General features: G+C 39.7%; 1 protein-coding gene across 3 annotated transcripts in view; it reads left to right on the top strand.

Annotated features, from left to right (window-relative positions):
• Positions 1 to 15659, top strand: part of gba2 (glucosidase, beta (bile acid) 2) — a 33865-nt gene extending 18206 nt beyond the window's left edge. For all 3 annotated transcript variants that reach the window (XM_021614907.2, XM_021614905.2, XM_021614906.2), the window contains 8 exons: positions 3962 to 4066; positions 4172 to 4279; positions 9386 to 9537; positions 9631 to 9737; positions 10061 to 10203; positions 10729 to 10844; positions 11238 to 11429; positions 14438 to 15659. In XM_021614907.2, the coding sequence (XP_021470582.2) occupies positions 3962 to 4066; positions 4172 to 4279; positions 9386 to 9537; positions 9631 to 9737; positions 10061 to 10203; positions 10729 to 10844; positions 11238 to 11429; positions 14438 to 14746 (1232 nt within the window). In that variant the 3' untranslated portion in view covers positions 14747 to 15659. The remainder of the gene's footprint in view (positions 1 to 3961; positions 4067 to 4171; positions 4280 to 9385; positions 9538 to 9630; positions 9738 to 10060; positions 10204 to 10728; positions 10845 to 11237; positions 11430 to 14437) is intronic.
• Positions 15660 to 21293: the final 5634 nt, after the last annotated feature.

Raw genomic sequence — 21293 nt, 5'->3', positions numbered from 1 at the left:
AGCTCACGCTGATGTTGGCTTCGTTCTGTAGTTGACATCTGAACCATTCTGACATTGGATCGTCATCCTAATGTACCCGGAACAGTTGACATGTTAGTCCTTTTAACGTATGGACCGTCGTCCTCACATCCTCGGAACAGGAGGTTACATTTTCGTCAAGGCTTTAAATAGTGGTGTGTTTTCATAGTTTACAGCCCATGTCTCTTCACAGGGCGGGTCACTGATTAAGCAGAGCCCTAACCTTCTAAAAACACATCTCATTTGGAAGCTAAAATTACATTTAATCTTTTCAGCAATAACTTTATATTCAACCATTTAAATTGAACAACAATTCTATGTGAATCCGATAACTACAATGTGCAGACTTTCCACTGTAGAGTTTGTCATCCCATCATTGATGAGAATGTCTCAGATGACAACCAAACTGACATCATATTCATTAAGTACCACCGCATATGTTCAACTGGTCGGATAACCAGAATATAGTTAATTTCCCCCCACCTTCTGATGTTCCCAGAATCTCTGTTAACCAAGGGATTTTCAAATGTCACATCAGTAGGGTAGAGAGAGGAAAAAGGGGGGAGAGGTATTTATGACTGTCATAAACCTACCCCCAGGCCAACGTCATGACACTACCTTGATCCAAAACGAAATATATATTGAAAAAAATGATATTTACTGTTCCAAAATGTAACTAATATTTGTTTTATTTATGCATTTGGTCTTGTCATGTACAGAATACTATCCTAGTAGCAATCAGATATTTATAATGTGCCATGAATACTAGGCTAGTATTTTGCAAAGAAGTCATCTAGCTAGCTAGCGAGATGGTATTACCAAGATATACTTATTTTAGCAGGTCATCTTCTCCATCAACTGGTAGAAGTCTATTTAACCCCTTATTTCTGCCAACTACACTGAACAAAAATATAAATGCAACAATTTCAAAGATTTTACTGGGTTACAGTTCATATAAGGAAATCAGTAAATTTAAATAAATTTGACACAACTATGGATTTCACATGACTGGGCATACATATGTGCATTTGTTGGGTCACAGATACCTAAATTGATTTATTTTTAAAGTAGGAGTTTTTTTGCACATTTTTGAGAAAAGCTTTTTGTGCATATGGAACATTTCTGGGATCTTTTTTTATTTCAGCTCATGAAACATGGGACCAACACTACATATTGCGTTTTATACTTTTGTTCAGTATATATGAACAAGGTGAAATCTACTTCAATACATAATGTCTGAATGCACTGCTGTATTAAAGCAATTCAGAACTAACTCGTTGACATGTTCTGTTGCAGATTCAAAGACCAGATGAATTCATTGCAGAATATATTTATCATGAATGAGTAAGCATATTTATTTGACAAGAATGCACCTAGTCACCCATCAACACCTGAACTCCAGTGATTACATTGTTATGAAGAAGTCAAAATAGATAACAATGCATACATATACCTTTTAATACATAACATGTAAACATCTGACTTTGAAGTAAAGATTTAAATGATTTTTTAAAATCAATGCCACAAATCTGGGACATTGATGAGCACTACATTCACAATTATTATCAGAGAGTGCACAGATCTTCTGCTTTTCCACTTTAGGAATTAGACCGGCAGAAATAGAACAAAATGTAAACGGCATATTGTAATTTTGGTGGGTGAGTTACAAATGAAAAAAATGGTTGTGTAAGGTAGGTTTTATATAAAAATACTAGGTGACCAGAATGATAAACACACTGAACAAGGAAGCCATGCCTAAACACAGCTATATCAACACCCTTCTGGTCCGTGTTGCTGCTGTCAACTGTGAGCAGCACATTTACTACTGCATTCAGTTTGAACCCCAGAATAAGCAGGAGGACAGCATTACACCGGTGGGGAAAAAAGGTAGCTAAAACACTTGAACGTGTTTCTGAGTCTAGATGTCATCAAATCAGGAGAAGAACAAGTGAAGGAAGCAGCAAAGGGGACGTGGGTTTATAAACGAGATAAGATGGAGAGGTCCGACGTGTCCGAAGTTGAGGGACCATGGGGGGCATAAAATACTGTTTGGAATAGGCGGTAGCTAGGGATGGTTGGCCATGGAATAAACATAAAATGGTGTGCTTATTTACCCCCTTTTTTTTAGGTAATTGTCACATATCTGGCCCATGCCCTGGGTTCTCAGCGTGGGTCCCCCAACATCATTTTGTCAGTTGCAGCATTCAAATAGAGGTCATCGTGTCTGAATCACAACATTAAAGACTGAGTGATCACATTGACCATGAGCAATACAACTTAAGTATTGAGGATAGCATTTGGTTGACAACATGGTGATTTACCCCATGTCTACTGGGTGCGAATGATAGAAGAATCTTACCTAGGCTGTAGGTCCATTTGAGTCTGTGGGGTCACTTAGACCTGCACATCAACCAGTACTGGGACCAGTGGAGACTTGGGATGCTTGCTCTCAAAGTGCTGCTTGAATGTCTTTGAGTCTCGAGTCTGCATCTATAAAGGTCAAGTACACAATGGAGGAATTAATCATCTGTGGCTTAGATTGAATTCAAAGTTGACACAAATGATAAATGTGATGCAACACACTACTACACATATGAAAGACTATTGCACTGGCCTGTGTGGTACAGACTACACACGGAGAGGAACCTAAAAGGCACATCCAGTACCAACCAATAATACTCACCCCGATGGGCAGGTGCTGCCTTGGCTGCAGTCTTAGTTCGCAGCTACTCTCTCCTTAGCCGCCTCCATGGAATCAGTCAACAACTTCAACTTGAGTGGAGCATGCGTTTATACAGTATAGTATCAGTATATAAAATACAGTGTTGACTCGAGGATGCTAATCAGTCCATCTGAGACCTCTCAAAAAGCCAGACTAAAATAATACAGTTAGCTAGGGTAGCTACAAGTTTAGTACTTGAAGTAGGCTACCCACACCTCACCCACAGACGCAAACAAACTATCAAGAATGCCTGGCCCTGGCTTCACCATATAAGTTAGCTAGCTAGTTACCTAGCAAGTTAGACTGTTGGTTTATTAAAGGTAAACTTGTTTTTAGGATTTTCTCAAGTATTTAAATGGCTAGACAAACTGCTAATGTAGTCCTCTATCCAGGCTAATGTTGCTAGATAACAACAGGCATTTTCAATTAAACATTCCCAAGACTGTTCACTGAATTGTTCATTTAAATAACTTCAACCAATTTATTAATTAGTCTATAGTTCATCCAGAGATTCTTACCTTTTGCCTCAATTTTTAAGCAGTCTCATCCAGATAATCATGTCCCTGGTGAGTGACGTAAAGCTTAAGAGACAGGCATTTATAGATCTGTATTATTGCTAATTAGCATTTCATTTTTGGGGGATAAATGCAGTCGGATATATTGGAATTGTCACCTTGTCCGAGAGACATTTTACATGGTTATCAAAACGTCACACCAGGGTGAGCCCACATGAAACACAGCTCCTATTTGAAGTGTTTTTAAAATCCACAATGGATAAAATGTATGGTGAGAAAATTATTGGAACCATTTCTGTGTTTGACCGCTAGGTTTTATGGGTATTATGACTCATACTGTGGTAGACTATAGAGAATAGCCCAACAAACACACACACACACACACACTTGTGCCATGTAATGTAGATGACTGCACCGCCTATTAAATTTGACCTTTTTTTTTTTTTTGTTAGGCAAATTTTGTAATCAACGAGGTGGCTGGAGGGGGTCTTTATAAATAGGTAGACTCCAAAATGACACTGTCCTCGTTTGTATAGTGGTCAGTATCCCCCGCCTATGACACGGGGGCTAGGAGACCGGGGTTCAATTCCCCGACTGGGAGGAAACACTTGTCTGTTAGAAGACTCATTGTGAAGTACACTTGTCTTTACTCCTCTCTGAAGTGTGTGAGTTCAATCATGTTGAATGTTCTCTTTTCTTCTCATAGGTCAGGAGTACAGGATGTATAACACGTACGACGTGCACTTCTACGCTTCCTTTGCACTTATCATGCTATGGCCCAAACTAGCCCTCAGCCTGCAATATGACATTGGTGAGTAATTCAGGGTCTGAATGTTATTGTGTGTGTGTGGTAGCTCGCTCCTGTCCTGGAGCATATGTGCTTGTGCGTGTTCATTATTTATGTATTATTTTTCAGCTGGCAGTGTTGTTTCGTGTGACCCGACTGAAAGACTCCATCTGATGAGTGGCAGAAATTCTCCTGTGAAGGTTAAGAACGTAGTCCCTCACGACATAGGAGACCCAGGTATAGAGGAAACACACACATACTGTACCAATATTTACCAACAATTCATAAAGATATGGTCCTTTGAGCCCGGATTCATATTCATAAATTGTGATCCTTCGAGACGGATTCATATAAATTATATTATCCCATACAGTGGTTGCTCCACTGAATGTTTTGTGATTATGCTGCGGTACTTAGAGGTCATTTGTGGTTTGGTACGGTACCGTGTCACCACTTCATTGCTCCAGACCAGCGCAAGGGGGACTTACTTTTGGGTCCTACTGTATCTCTAACTGAAAATGAATGTTGGATATAAACCTAAATAGAAACTGATAATTGTGCACGACTTCAGTATTACTTACTAAAACTGTTACACTAAGGTTTTTGTTATTTTATTTTGCTCTTACTGTAGTACTGTAGCCCACTCCCGACCGGTCATGTTGTACAGCGCCTGAGTGGCGCAACGGTCTAAGACACTGCATTGCTGTGTTGCTACAGATGCTGGTTCAGTGTGACAGGGTGGACCCCTGGGTAGTACAGAGCAACACTTTAAGGGGCATTGCACTAATAATGGCGCTGACTAGGGAAACATTCCCGCTGTTCTAGCAGGTACCTCTCTCCCTCTAAAAACAAATAAAAACAGAAATAAATGTTTTGGCCTTTACAAATATTATTTTGGCCTTTATTCAGATTACAATCGCTTTTTGTTTTATTTGAAAACTAAATAACCTCCCAAATATCGTTATATATATTATCAACTTGATTGCACAGTCGTATAGCTGGCACCTACATAAAGCTGAGTCACTCATTCATCAAAATAATTAAGTACCAACCTTCTTTCTGATAGTCTTTAATAAAGAAATGTTTTGGTTATCCTGACCTGGACACCATGTAAAGTATTATAATAGCCCGTTATGGGCTGTTAGCAGGACAATATACCTTTACCAACACCTCTCTGTATTTTGATACTTTGTGGATGGGGCCTCCCCAGTGGCGCAGCTGTCTAAGTCACCGCATCGCAATGCAAAATGCGTTGCTACAGATACCCGTGCTGGCCTCCACCGGGAGACTCATAAAGCGGCTTTTGGGTTTTAATTTAGAATCCTCTATATGTAATTATTGGCGTAGAGTCACGCCATATTTTTCGATATGTCGCCTACAGTAGGAGTCTCACTAGTGTTGTGTAATGTGCTGTGTCTAGTGTTGTGTAAGAGCATATTGAAGTTCGAAGCAATAGGATTTGAAGCATTAGCCTACAACTATTTTGGCACTGTTTCGTACTGCTCTGAGACAAGCATGGGGACTGGTCTTGATAAATCAATGAGATTTTCATTTTGACTCTGTCTCTGTTTGGGTATTGGTTAGACTAAAATGATGGTGTAGAAATGTTATCCTCTTAGTGTGTAACCTTTTATTTAACTAGGCAAGTCAGTTAAGAACAAATTCTTATTTACAAACATAGCCAACTTCTTCCTCCCAGTTGAGGAATTGAACCCCGGTCTCCCGTGTGTCCGCGCACAACACAGGGATTCTTTAGCTAAATAGCCCAGTACTGTGTAGCCTACTCCTGACCGTCACGTTGTACAACGCCATATTTTCCGTTCCATTCTAACGGAAACCGAGGGTTTTTCACTTTTTCTTGGAATATAAACACCATAATATTAATCAAATTAATCCCAAACTCTCTAAAAGTAATTGGAAAGGTAGATACACATTTGTGACATTGTAGTTACAATAAAGAATGTAAATAAGATACTGTTTTTATTTACAGTAGTGACGGACAGCTGGGGACATTTTGAAAACAGGTTTTCAAACACTTGTAGCCTGGTTATCAGTACAATCGACTCTTTATAGCCTGGCTACTGTAGGTGTGAACATCCTGTGAACAACCTGTAATGTATTCGATGCTTAAGTACGCTGAAGTGTTACATTTCTAACTCAAAACAGTGGTATAGTATTTCTTTATGCTTTTGTTAACCATCTGCATTTATGTATTTTATTATTTAAACTACATTTTAGATGTACTTCCACCCTGCTCCACGACCACGGATAAAACCTTGCTGAGGTGATCATTGTAGTATCCTCTATTTCTTTAGCCAAAATATAGCGAAACACAGCTTAGCCTTTTGTTAATCACCCTGTCATCTCAGATTTTGAAATGATGCTTTACAGCCAAAGCAAGACAAGCATTTGTAAGTTTATCGATAGCCTAGCATAGCATTATGTACAGCTAGCAGCAGACAACTTGGTCACGAAAATCTGAAAATCAATCAAATTAAATTGTTTACCTTTGATTAGCTTCGGATGTTTTCACTCACGAGACTCCCAGTTAGACAGCAAATGTTCATTTTGTTCCATAAAGATTATTTTTATAGCCGAAATACCTCCGTTTGTTCTTCACGTTTGGTTGAGAAATCCACCGGAAACTGCTGTCACGACAACGCCGAAAAATATTCCAAATTAGATCCGTAATATCGACAGAAACATGGCAAACGTTTTTTATAATCAATCCTCAAGGTGTTTTTCAAATATCTATTCGATAATATATCAACCGGGATAATTGGCTTTTCAGTAGGAGCGAGAGAAAATTACTACCTTTATGTTTTTTACGCAATAATCACTCTGAGCCCTCAGCTGGCCCCTTACGCAATGTAGTCGTTTACGCTCATTCTTCAACATAAAGGCGTGAAACTATGTCAAAATGCTGTAGACACCTTAGGGAATACGTATAAAAAGGAATCTCGTTGATATCCCTTTCAATGGCCAGTAGGGGTGCATAGGAACACAGAGGTTTCAAAATAAGAGGCACTTCCTGATTGGATTTTCCTCAGGGTTTCGCCTGCAATATCAGTTCTGTTATATTCAATAGACTATTTTGACAGTTTTGGAAACTTTAGAGTTTTCTATCCTTAGCTGTCAATTATATGCATATTCTAGCATCTTGTCCTGACAAAATAGCCCGTTTACTTTGGGAACGTTATTTTCCAAAAATGAAAATAGTGCCCCCTAGTTTCAAGAGGTTAAGAACAATTTCAGAGACAGCCAAAGGACAGCCTACTCCTTCCTCCCAGTCTGGAAATGTAACCCCGGTCTCCCGCGTGACACGGGGATTCTTTAGCTAAATAGCCCAGCTTACTCCTGACTGTCACGCACAGCGCCATATTTTCCGTTCCATCCTAATGGAAACCCAGAGGGTTTTTGTTTTTCTTGGAATAGAAACGCCATAATATTAATCTAATTAACTAAGCAAAATGTCTTATTCAGTCCCATTATGTTCTTACAATAAAAGGTTTTAAATTCTCTGGTACAGTCACTATTGAAGGCTATTAAATGCTGCTCAAAGATGCCCTCTTGTGGTCAAACTAGCATTAGTAGTACCTGCGGTTGGCACTTAAATAACATGCCATAGAATTCTGAGGCATCACACAAACTGTGCTGCAGTACGTTGCAACTTTTTAAAGGGCGTGTGTGTGTGCTGATCCAAAACATAAATGCAACATACAACAATTTCAAAGTTTTTACGGAGTTAAAGGAAATAAGTAAATTTTTTAAAATAAATTAATTAGGCCCTACTCTATGGATTTCACATGACTGGGAATACAGATCTGCAACTGTTGGTCACAGATACCTTTTTAAAAAATGTTGTTGCGTAGATCAGAACCTTAAAGTATCTGGTGTGACCACCATTTGCCTCATGCAGTGCTTCACGTCTCCTTCTCAGAGTCGATCAGGCTGATTATGGTCTATGGAATGTTGTCCCTCTTCAATGACTGCAAAGTTGCTGGATATTGGCGGGAACTGCAACACGCTGTCGTACACGTCGATCCAGAGCATCCCACACATGCTCAATGGGTGATTTGTCTGAGTTTGCAGGCCATGGAAGAACGGGGACATTTTCAGCTTTCATGCTGAAACATTATGGCGGAGGATGAATGGCACGACAATGGGCCTCAGGATTTCGTCACTGTATATCTGTGCATTCAATTGCCATCGATAAAATGCAATTGTGTTTGTTGTCCGTAGCTTATGCCTGCCCATACCATAACCCCACCACCACCATGGGGAACTCTGTTCACAACTTTGACATCATCAAAGCGCTCGCCCACACATCGCCATGCACGTGGTCTGCGGTTGTGAGGCTGGTTGGATGTAGTGCCAAATTCTTTAAAACAACGGAGGCAGCTTATGGTAGAGAAATTAACATTCAATTGGGAACAGCTCTGGCAACAGCTCTTGGACATTCCTGCAGTCAGCAAGCCAATTGCACGCCCCCTCAAAACATGAGACATCTGTGGCTTTGTGTTGTGACAAAACTGCACATTTTAGAGTGGCCTTTTATTTTCACCATCACGAGGTGCACCTGTGTAATGATCATGCTTTTTAATCAGCTTCTTGATATGCCACACCTATCAGGTAGATGGATTATCTTGGCAAAGGAGCTCACTAACAGGGTTGTAACGAAATTTGTTTGCAAAACATGAGAGAAATAAGCTTTTTGTCCGTATGGAAATTTCTGGGATCTTTTATTTCAGCTCATGAAACATGGGACAAACACTTTACATGTTGAATTTGTTTGTTCAATTAGACATTGGGTTTAATACTGGCACTGAATTCAGATATGTGCATGTAACTTGGATTTTGAGACATAGAGTTATGACCACAATGAGTTCAGATTTCATGTTATTTAAGAATTGGACCCTTTCGGCTTTTGTGATTTGTGTCTTAGTGAATCTGCATTGTCTTACGTTAAATAACATGTCTGCCTTCTGTACAGAGGTAGCCATTGGATAAGAATGAGCGCATCAGTTGTGTTCTCCAGGGAGATTTATGTATCTTGTCTATCTAACTTATTTATCTAATATTGTTTTTCTTTCTCACTTATTGTAGATGTATGTGAAGCACTGCATGAATGAATTTGTGTCAAATCGCCAGTTGGCAACCCATCAATTATGGGATTAATTGACACAAACAAACATTACAATAATTCACTGATAATTTGTGTTCCTGTGTTCTGTGCAGTGAGCATTGCATAGAGTATAAAAAGCAATACTTAATAGTAAATAAGGTTATTCAAACCATTATTTAGTCATATCTGCTATATAAATCAAGTTTGATTTGATCTAGATGATGAGCCGTGGCAGCGTGTCAACGCCTACCTAATCCACGACACGGCTGACTGGAAGGACCTGAACCTGAAGTTTGTCCTGCAGGTCTACAGAGACTTCCACCTGACCCAGGACACACAGTACCTCCAGGACATGTGGCCCATCTGCCAGGTAGGAAGGAGTCTCACGGGATGAGTGCTGATAGGATCACTTACAATAATAAGGATTGTATTATTTAATAAATGTTATTATATCCCCCTTCAGGCCGTGATGGAGTCAGAGATGAAGTTTGATACGGATGGAGACGGTCTGATAGAGAACTCGGGCTACGCCGACCAGACCTACGACGGATGGACCGCAACAGGACCTAGGTGAGAGCTAAGGAAAAGGGAGGGAGCTGGTAAATGGCGTGACATAACTTGTACTAGAGGTTCCCACTGATGGCGAACAGGAAAAGACTAAGTCCGTTGACGGAGTTGTATTTTTAGCTGCTTTCCTGACCCACCCCAGGGAGGTGAGACTGTGTTCTAAGGTCACATCAAAGAATTCAACTTCCTGTTTTCGACCAGGAATTATACTGCATGCGTGTTTTAATGTATGAGGCGAGGTCACACTTTGTAATTTAAAGATTTCCACGTGTTACTTTTTTAGTGTTCGTTTATAGGAATTCTAATCTGCTCTCTCCCTCTCTCAGTGCGTACTGTGGGGGTCTGTGGCTGGCCTCTGTGTGTGTGATGTGTAAGATGGCCAGGCTGGTGAACAATGAGGCTGCCTTCCAGCGCTTCAGAGACATACTAGACCGGGGGAGCGCCGCCTTCGACAAGCTGCTGTGGAATGGTCGGTACCTTATTTCTGCCTGTAGGGGGCGCACGTTCAGTAATGAATATGGAGTAATGCTGCAATTATTGTTTTGTGTTACACGTTCTTCAGCAATGTCACACATTTGCTAAGAAGTGTGTTCTTGTGATGTGTTTTTATAGTTTGAAATTAAGCCACAATTCTGTAGTAAGCAACTAAACTTCTGGAATACAACTTACTAATTAATTATATTGTACTTGAATCATAGACAACCATACATTTATGGTCATTATACCAGAGTTTTATATGCTTGGGATCTGTGTCAGATATGTTATAGTTAGTGTTCTTAATAAATGACTTCAGTCCTCGTTTAGTATAGTGGTCAGTATCCCCGCCTGTCATGCGGGAGCCAGGGAGACCGGGCTTCAATTCCCTGACGGATTGGAAAACAGTTTTTGTTTCTGTATTTGAGATAAGCCTCGTAGTAAAAACACCATTCAGAGCCTGGCTTTAATTTAGCTGTATAATTAAGACTAAAAGCTGACTATGTCTCTGTCTCTTCAGGCCAGTACTACAACTACGACAGTAGTGGGCAGGATCTCTCCAACAGTGTGATGTCAGACCAGTGTGCTGGCCAGTGGTTCCTGCGGGCATCTGGATTGGGAGATGGCCAGTTTCAGGTCAGACACAAAGCCAAGACATAAATAGTAATACTATTGTTGACTACTAAAACCCTAATAAAAAACGATTGACCAAACAAGCGCCACAAACTGGGCAAACAGAGGAACATTTTGATCCTGATCAGACTGATGTTTCAACCTCCATTGGTCTAGTAATGATTGTACTAGGATTTTTATCAGATTTCTCTTACTGATTGGAATGTGACTTTGTTGCTTACATTATCGCGCATTCCTTTTTTATCTGGCTGATTATGTAAAGTGACAATGCCTTAAAGTGCTTAAAATGACTTGAAATATTATTACTGTTAATGACATCCTGACTCAACATAGCATTCTGACCACACTGATTGAATCTAACTACACAAACAAAACAATGAACTACTTCTCCCCCAGGCCTTTCCTAAGGAGAAGATTTGCAGTGCACTGAAGTCTGTGTTTGACCTGAACGTGATGAGTTTCGCTGGGGGTCAAATGGGTGCGGTCAACGGTATGAGGCCGGAGGGGGTACCTGACCACTCCAGTGTCCAGTCAGACGAGGTGTGGATCGGAGTGGTGTACGGACTGGCTGCTATTATGATCCATGAGGTGAGTGAGTGAGAAAGTCAGTATGGGGAGAGGGGAGGGAAGCCTCCTGACCTTTTCAACAAACCTTTTTTAAGTAACGAGGCTGCAATGAAAACTAATGGGACTGTGTTGACATCAAAATCTGGTGTGTGAACTATTTAAGCGTTGATTGACATGGTAATGGCACTATAGTATTGGAGAAAAGTTGAAAAAAACTGACCCCTCTGACGCTGTACGTCACAATGTAACGTGTCATGGCGTAACGTATAGCACGCATAAAGCAACTAATTCTGTCTTACAGCCTCTCTCCACCAGGTGAAGCACTTCTCTCACCATTTAAAAACAAGAAGGGGACAGGGTAGTCATTTTTTGCGTCATCACTGCAAGCTGTCATGACTCTCAAAAGCCGCTGTTTACTTCTGAAGATCATTTTAGCACCACCCTAAAAACCCAATTCAAACCTCCAAATATAGTAGTCTTTATAAATATATATTTATAGTAGTCTTTATAAAGTCTTATGTTTTATTTACATTTTAGAGGGGATAAGTTGGACAGATCGAGTGAAAAAAAAAGTTTCCCCACACGACATCTCTCCTTCTCACTATCACGCATTAGTTTTGTTTCCCCACACGACATCTCTCCTTCTCACTATCACGCATTAGTTTTGTTTCCCCACACGACATCTCTCCTTCTCACTATCACGCATTAGTATCGTTTCCCCACACGACATCTCTCCTTCTCACTATCATGCATTAGTTTCGTTTCCCCACACGACATCTCTCCTTCTCACTATCACGCATTAGTTTCGTTTCCCCACACGACATCTCTCCTTCTCACTATCACGCATTAGTTTCGTTTCCCCACACGACATCTCTCCTTCTCACTATCACGCATTAGTTTCGTTTCCCCACACGACATCTCTCCTTCTCACTATCACGCATTAGTTTCGTTTCCCCACACGACATCTCTCCTTCTCACTATCACGCATTAGTTTCGTTTCCCCACACGACATCTCTCCTTCTCACTATCATGCATTAGTTTCGTTTCCCCACACGTCATTTCTCCTTCTCACTATCACGCATTAGTTTCGCTTCCCCACACGACATCTCTCCTTCTCACTATCATGCATTAGTTTCGTTTCCCCACACGACATCTCTCCTTCTCACTATCACGCATTAGTTTCGCTTCCCCACCTGCCATTTTTAAAAAGACCCGACGGAGCTCATTGCCTTCTTGAATCATGCAGTGACGGGCATCATGTAGTAGAGGTCAACCGATTATGATTTTTCAACGCCGATACCGATTATTGGAGGACCAAAAAAAGCCGATGCCGATTTTTTTATATATGTGTGTGTGTGTGTATATATATGTATATATATATATATATATATATATATATATATATATATATATATATATATATATATATATATATATATATATATATGACAATTACAACAATACTGAATGAACAATGAACACTTTTTTATTTTCACTTAATATAATTCATAAATAAAATCAATTTAGTCTCAAATAAATAATGAAACCTGTTCAATTTGGTTTAAATAATGCAAAAACAAAGTGTTGGAGAAGAAAGTAAAAGTGCAATATGTGCCATGTAAGAAAGCTAACGTTTAAGTTCCTTGCTCAGAACATATGAAAGCTGGTGGTTCCTTTTAACATGAGTCTTCAATATTCCCAGGTAAGAAGTTTTAGGTTGTAGTTATTATAGGACTATTTCTCTCTATACCATTTGTATTTCATATACCTTTGACTATTGGCTGTTCTAATAGGTACTTTAGTATTGCCAGCCTAATCTCGAGAGTTGATAGGCTTGAAGTCATAAACAGCGCAGTGTTTGAAGCACAGCGAAGAGCTGCTGGCAAATGCAGGAAAGTGCTGTTTGAATGAATGCTTACGAGCCTGCTGCTGCCTACCACCGCTCAGTCAGACTGATCTACCAAATAATATACTTAATTATAATATAATAACACAGAAATACGAGCCATAGATCATTAATATGGTCAAATCCAGAAACTATCATTTCGAAAACAAAACGTTTATTCTTTCAGTGAAATACGGAACTGTTCCGTATTTTATCTATTTTTATTTTAAGTCCAAATATTGCTGTTACATTGCACAACCATCAATGTTATGTCATAATTATGTACAATTCTGGCAAATTAATTACGGTCTTTGTTAGGAAGAAATGGTCTTCACACAGTTCGCAATGAGCCAGGTGCTGCTGCATATACCCTGACTCTGCTTGCACAGAACGCAAGAGAAGTGAGACAATTTCCCTAGTTAAAAGAAATTCATGTTAGCAGTGATTCAACGATAAATTAACAGGCATCGATTATATACAACGCAGGACAAGCTAGATAACTACACATGGTTGATATTACTAGTTTAACTAGTGATGGTTTTGATTGTTTTTTATAAGATAAGGTGCTAGCTAGCATTAAACGTATCTTGGCCCCTTGCTGCACTCGCATAACAGGTAGTCAGCCTGCCACGCAGTCTCCTTGTGGAGTGCAATGTAATCGGCTATAATCGGTGTCCAAAAATGCAGATTACCGATTGAAATAAACTTAATCGGCCCTATTTAACAGTCCATTCTGATTAATCGGTCGACCTCCATCATGGAGGTCTCGTCATTGATTTTGTTGGAAAGGGGAGAAATTGTGCTTTACAATGGTATTGATAATTACAGTTGATCTGGAAGTATTATGTTTTTTGTGTGCTAAAATAACGTCAATTTTACGGACCAGCGCGATATACAAGTGAGTTAGTTCACGTTATTACAAACTTTTTTTTTGCTCAGTCTGTCATATCAGTAAAATCAACAAATAATACCAAATTTAACATTTTCAGATATGACATCCAATCCTCTCCCATCTTACACATTTCAAACCAAAATATCTTACCTCTAAACCCACCTCTATGTACTATGTCAATCCAATCGATTTATCAATTTACCAATCATGGAAAACCAATATCACACCTCTGAACCCCTCTCTCTGTGTCAGGGTATGTTGGAGGAGGGTCTACGTACAGCAGAGGGCTGCTACCGGACGGTGTGGGAGCGTTTGGGCATGGCCTTTCAGACCCCGGAGGCCTACTGTGAGAAGGGCATCTACCGCTCCCTGGCCTACATGAGGCCTCTCAGCATCTGGGCCATGCAGCTAGCCCTGGATACCTCACAACCACGAGACCAGGCCCCCAAGACCACCACCACACCTACTGACCAGGCCCCCCAGACCACCACCACTATACAAACTGAGACGGAGGGAGAACCCGGACAGAAGGAGAGTCAGGACCAGGGTCACATTCCGTAGTCTAAACGTTATCGAAAGTAGCTGATTGCACCACAGAGACTGAGTTGCTGGGACAGGGACAGAGGGGATACCAGAGGAAGATCTCAAGGCGAGAGAGGACATGAGGAGTATACAATTCTCTTTCTCAAAACCCATTGGATGAGAAAGCCAGAGGTCCCTTCCCTCTGACCTTCTCCCAATGGGTTTTGAGAAGGAGGGGATGAGAGAGGACATGAGATTACAATTGAAATCTTCCCAATGAGAGGAGAGTCTGGATCAGGACTATGTTCAGAAGCCTAAATGTTGTTGAAAGATGCATATAGAACTGTTATGAATGGACCCGAGATTAATTATTCTACGTCAGAGAGGGGTGTTAGTTCTACGTAACATATTTATATCAGAAAATGCCACAATGTTGTGCCCTGCTGAACACGTCCCTGGACCAGACTGGTGTGGATGAGGAGAGACCCCAAAAAAAGGGTTGTCCCAGAACTGAGGCAGTTGAACTGAAGTACAACAACATTTGATTCTCTAAAGATTTCAAGTTCCAGAATCTAATGACTGAACCTTGCCCTCTGGCTGTCTGTCATCTCATTCTACATGGAGTTTACAATGCAACATCCTGTTCCACTGGTTGTCTCTGTAGACACACACACACACAACCATAAATACTCAAGCTTACATCTACAGAACAAAACAAGCTCATATGCAAAGTGTGACAATGACACTGTATATCACTGTAGCAGCTATAATCAAATTAGTCTTAATTTGAATGAGAATGAATATGTTTATTATTTCAGACTTCGACTGGCAGGTTTAACCAATGGTAGACAGAGTCTAGAAGACTTAGAATGAAGACTTGATAAAAATCGGTATTTGAAGATTGTTATTCTTTATTTCTATGTTTGAATGCTGTATAAATTGTTGAAAAAAACAAAAGTTGTCTGAATCTTTTTTTTTTTTTTTTTTACTGAGTTTTGAAGTGAGGGGGGAAAATACATACAGTTCAAGGAGGGGATACTGCCCACTACTAATGAGGACTGAGCGTGTCCTGGAATTCAACCAATGCGCATCAGTTAATCACACAACATCATCCTGTTCCGCCTGGTTGTCCATTTAAGTACACACTAGGGACTGTCATGGGTATTTGAGTTTATTCAAGTTTTTTTCTAAATGACATTATCATTGAGACATTACATACAGGGATATACCATGACAATTGAAATTATTTAATAAAACAAACTTTTGAAATTAGTTTTGACTGGTAAAGTGTTTTTTATTTTTATTATTTACGTTTTTTGAACGTTGACTAGCCGGATACCAGGAGGGGAAAAAAAGTAATCTGAATCGTTAAATAATTAAAAATGCCCATCCCTAACAAACACACACAATACCAACATTTTCCAATAAACCAGTCCAGCGCACACTTTAAACACACATCCAATGAGACAAATACATTCATTTGAACTTTCTCAAAGTTGGTGATATACAGTGATTTATTGTAATGTGGTTGCTGAAAACAATCTAGCAGTATAACAAAAGAGTGGATAATAGGTTCTGAATGTATTGTTCCACAAAGCAAATTTTTGCCCATGCCTATTTCTGGCCGTCAAGCCAGATTATTACATATTGATGATCTGGTCCTTCGAGCCGGATTCATATACGTCATATACGATGGCCCTCAAAGAACTTCACTGGACTTTAAGCAAACTGGAAACCACATATCCTGAGGCTGCATTTATTACAGCTGGGGATTTTTACAAAGCAAATTTGAGAACAAGGCTACCTAAATTCTATCAGAATATTGACTGTAGTACTCGTGCTGGCAAAACTCTGGATCCCTGCTACTCTAACTTCCACAATGCATACAAGGCCCTCCCCTGTCCTTTTTACAAATCTGACCACCACTCCATTTTGCTCCTCCCTTCCTACAGGCAGAAACTTAAACAGGATGCACCTGTGTTAAGAGTCTAATGCGCTAACCAATTGCGCCACAGAGACTAAGCTGATAGGGCTCGGACACACGTGGAACAAGGACCACGGTCATTTGATGGAAATCACTCCTCCGTTACATGGCTGCAAAAATTCTACTATCTTATCCAGACAGCGAAATATTCAGCTTTCAGTCATAATTGTATGGCAAAACAGAGGGGTAACATCCAGATCTGAACAGATGTTTAATACGTGGCTTATCTCAAAGACAGGCGTTTAAAAAAATATATTTTCCATGTCCTTCCCAACCCCTGTCTCCCGCTGACAGGCGGGGATACTGACAACAATACTTATGAGGACTGTGTGTGCTGGAATTCTACCCATGCACATAAGTTAAAGATGTCAGAGCATCCCTTGTTCCACTGGTTGTCCATATTAGTACACATACACACACTAGGGATGATCATTGTTATTTGAATATTCGTTATTTGAATAGAAACGCATTGGGCTTATCCTGGACCGATTTTGGAGAGAGTGAGACTTCTCATTTTGCTGGAAGGGTCTGAATACTCGCTAAATATAGCGTCAAAGTCGCTAAATTGACTCTATACACTAATTCTATACACAAAGTTATACAGTATACGGCAGTGGTTCTTAACCTGGGTTCTATCATCTTATCCAGACAGAGAAATATTCAGCTTGCAGTCATAATTGTATAGCAAAACAGAGGGGTAACATCCAGATCTGAACAGACGTATATACTACATGGTTACACTTAAAGATATATTTTATCTTTAAATGCTATCAAAACCAAAAAACTCCCCGTGGCAAAACTCCCCAAGGCAGCCTGAAAAGTAGCAGAGTTTTTCGTTAGCCTCTTACCAATAAAAGACGGACGCTGGAAGGGTCTGAATACTCAGCGTCAAAGTCGCTAAATTGACTCTATACACTAATTCAAAATTTCACAAAGTTATACAGTATACGGCTATCCACTCACTGCTCTAGAATCTAGGGGAAAACATGGCAATTCAAGAGGGGTGCTAAGAAAGCAATGCCAAAACGTTGTTTTCTTTGCCCTATTACATTATAAATCACATATAATGAATCTAGATTGTTCTCTATAATATTATAACCTTAATAGTAATGTGTTGATGAAATAAGAGCGTTAATTTGCTGTGACCATTGCTAGTGCAGACCGCACCACTCTTGGTTGTATCTCATCCATATTCATTTTTTAAATTACACTAGGCAAGTCACTTAAGAACAAGTTGTTATTTACAATGAAGGCCTACACGGGCCAAACCCGGACGACGCTGGGCCAATTGTGCGCCACCCTATGGGACTCACAAATCACAGCCAGTTGTGATAGAGCCTGGATTCAAACCAGGGTGTCTGTAGTGTCGCCTCTATTTCATTTTGGGATGGGTAAATACAAGTGAATATATTCATGAAAGTCACCTTGTCTGGGAGAAATTTACACGGTTATAAAAATGTCACGCCGGGGTAAGCTTACGCAAAACACTCACCTCATTTGAAGTGTTACCAAAATCCCCATTGGGAAAAATTTATGGTCGAAAAACAATTGTAACCATTTTCGTGTTTGACTGCTAGGTTTTATGGGTATTATGACTCATACTGTGGTCATCTATTATAGATTCTTAATTGAAGGTCCGTTAGCCAGATCGATAACAATGACATGGTCCTTTGAGTGAGATTTATATTTTCAAAACAGAACGGTCAAGATCTACAGTAATAAAACAACAGACCTTTGCCACCACCATCCATTTTACAAGTGGGTTAAACGACACTGTAGAGTAGCTATAGTGGAGTAAAGACAAGTACTGAAGGTCATTTTACAATGAGGCTTCTCTCACAAGCAGAAGTAAAACGAAAATAAAAATCTTACCTCCCCGTCGGGGAATTGAACCCCGGTCTCCCGCGTGACAGGCGGGGATACTGACCACTATACTAACGAGGACTGAGTCTATGCTGGATTCCTACCTATACAGATCACTTCAGTTAAAGCAACAGCATCCCCTTCGTTGTCAGTAAAAGTACACCTTTAGACACGCATACACACACAACAGACTATCACGGTTATTTGAATATTCAAAAATCCGAACAAACCTCAGTATTCCTTTACTTGTGTGCGTGTTCATTTGACCTTTTTTTTCTAAATTAAATGATCATTGAGACATTATTACATACAGGGATACACCGTGACAATTGAAATTCTTTATTTAATAAAACAACAGTTGAACTGTTGATTTTTTGGAGCTAGCGCATTTAGTCCTCCAGTAAACTCTGACAACCTATTTTCTCCACTTCAAATAGAAATTACTGTCGCGTACATAGCCACGGTTCCACAAAACCTGACCCAGAGCAATGCAAAACACTGACCAGAAAGGTAATTTCAAACAGAATTCATCAATCATGGCGAAAATCAGACTTCTCTTTCACCGTTGCTGTTAGCCAAAAACTACTGGAGAATTGCAGCCTGTCCGTTGTGGTAGCCTGCCTTTGACGTTTGTGTCATTCTGACTTGTCAAGTGTTTTTTTTAACTGCGTTTTTCAATGTCGACTATCCTGATAGCAGAAATAATGTCATATTATCCGAAGAGTGAAATAATTTCAAATGCCCATCCCTAACAAACACGATACCAACATGTGTCGACAAACAAGTCCTGCGCACACTTTAAACAACGAGACAAAATATATTCATTTTAATTTTCTCAAAGTTATACATAATGATATACAGTGATTTATCACAATGGGGTTTCTGAAAATGAAAATAAGCTCTAGCAGTAACAAGAGTAGACAATAGATTCTGAATTTATTGTTCCTCAAACCAGATTAATATATACATACATACACATATACAGTACCATTTAAAAGTTGGGACACACCTCCTCATTCAAGGGTTTTTCTACATTTGTTTTACTATTTTCTACATTGTAGAATAAAAGTGAAGACATCAAAACTATGAAAAAACACATGGAATCTTGTAGTAACCAAAAAAGTCTTAAACAAATCAAAAGATATTTTATATTCTTCAAAGTAGCCACCCTTTGCCTTGATGACAGCTTTGCACACTCTTGGCATTCTCTCCACCAGCTGCACCTGGAATGTTTTCCAACGGTCTTGAAGGAGTTCCCACAAATGCTGAGCACTTGTTGGCTGCTTTTCCTTCCCTCTGCGGTCTAACTCATCCCAAACTCTCTCAATTGAGTTGAGGTCGGGTGATTGTGGAGGCCAGGTCATCTGATGCAGCACTCCCATCACTTTGCTTCTTGGTCAATTAGCCCTTACACAGCCTGGAGGTGTGTGGGTCATTGTCCTGTTGAAAAACAAATGATAGTCCCACTAAGCGCACACCAGATGGGATGGCGTATCGCTGCAGAATGCTGTCGTAGCCATGCTGGTTAAGTGTACCTTGAATTCTAAATAAATCGCCAACAGTGTCACCAGCAAAGCATCCCCACACCATCACACCTTGTCCTTGCTTCACGGTGGGAACCACACACACGCGGAGATCATGCGTTCACCTACTCCTCGTCTCACAAAGACAGAGCGGTTGGAACCAAAAATCTCAAATTTGGAGTCAGGCCAAAGGACAGATTTCAACCGGTCTAATGGCCATTGCTTGTGTTTCTTGGCCCAAGCAAGTCTCTTCTTATTATTGGTGTCCTTTAGTAGTGTTTTTGTTTTTACAGCAGTTTGACATTGAAGGCCTGATTCACATAGTCTCCTCTGAACAGTTGATGTTGAGATGTGTCTGTTACTTGAACTCTGTGAAGCATTTATTTGGGCTGCAATTTCTGAGGCTGGTAATTCTCATGAACTTATCCTCCACAGCAGAGGTAACTCTGGGTCTTCCTTTCCTGTGGCGGTCCTCACGAGAGCCAGTTTCATCATAGCGCTTGATGGTTTTTGCGACTGCGCTTGAAGAAACTTTCAAAGTTGTTGTAATTTTCTGGATTGACTGACCTTTGTGTCTTAAAGTAATGATGTACCGTCGTTTCTCTTTGCTTATTTGAGCTGTTCTTGCCATAATATTGACTTGGTCTTTTACCAAATAGGGCTATCTTCTGTATTCCAGCCCTACCCTGTCACAACACAACTGATTGGCTGAAACGCATTACGAAGGAAAGAAATTACACAAATTAACTTTTAACAAGGCACACCTGTTAATTGAAAGGCATTCCAGGTGACTGCCTCATAAAGCTGGTTGAGAGAATGCAAAGAGTGTGCAAAGCTGTCATCAAGGCAAAGGGTGGCTACTTTGAAGAATCTCAAACATCAATATATTTTAATTTGTTTAACACTTTTTTGGTTACTACATGATTCCATATGTGTTATTTCATGTTTTTTATGTCTTCACTGTTATTCTAAAATGATGAAAATTGTCAAAATAAAGAAAAACCCTTGAATGAGGAGGTGTGTCCATATATATATATATATAAATATATATATATATATACAATACATTTAGTTATTAATTTATATATATATATATATATATATATATATATGTATATAACTAAATGTATAACTAAATGATATAGTCTGTCGAGCCAGATTAATATACAGTGGTGTAAAGTACTTAAGTAAAAATACTTTAAAGTATGAAAATTGG

The sequence above is a fragment of the Oncorhynchus mykiss genome, chromosome 9 (genome assembly GCF_013265735.2).
Source record: "Oncorhynchus mykiss isolate Arlee chromosome 9, USDA_OmykA_1.1, whole genome shotgun sequence".
In the NCBI taxonomy this organism is placed as follows: domain Eukaryota; kingdom Metazoa; phylum Chordata; class Actinopteri; order Salmoniformes; family Salmonidae; genus Oncorhynchus; species Oncorhynchus mykiss.
Note: the sequence above shows the minus strand (reverse complement) of the source record. Positions and strands in the feature narration are given on the sequence as shown.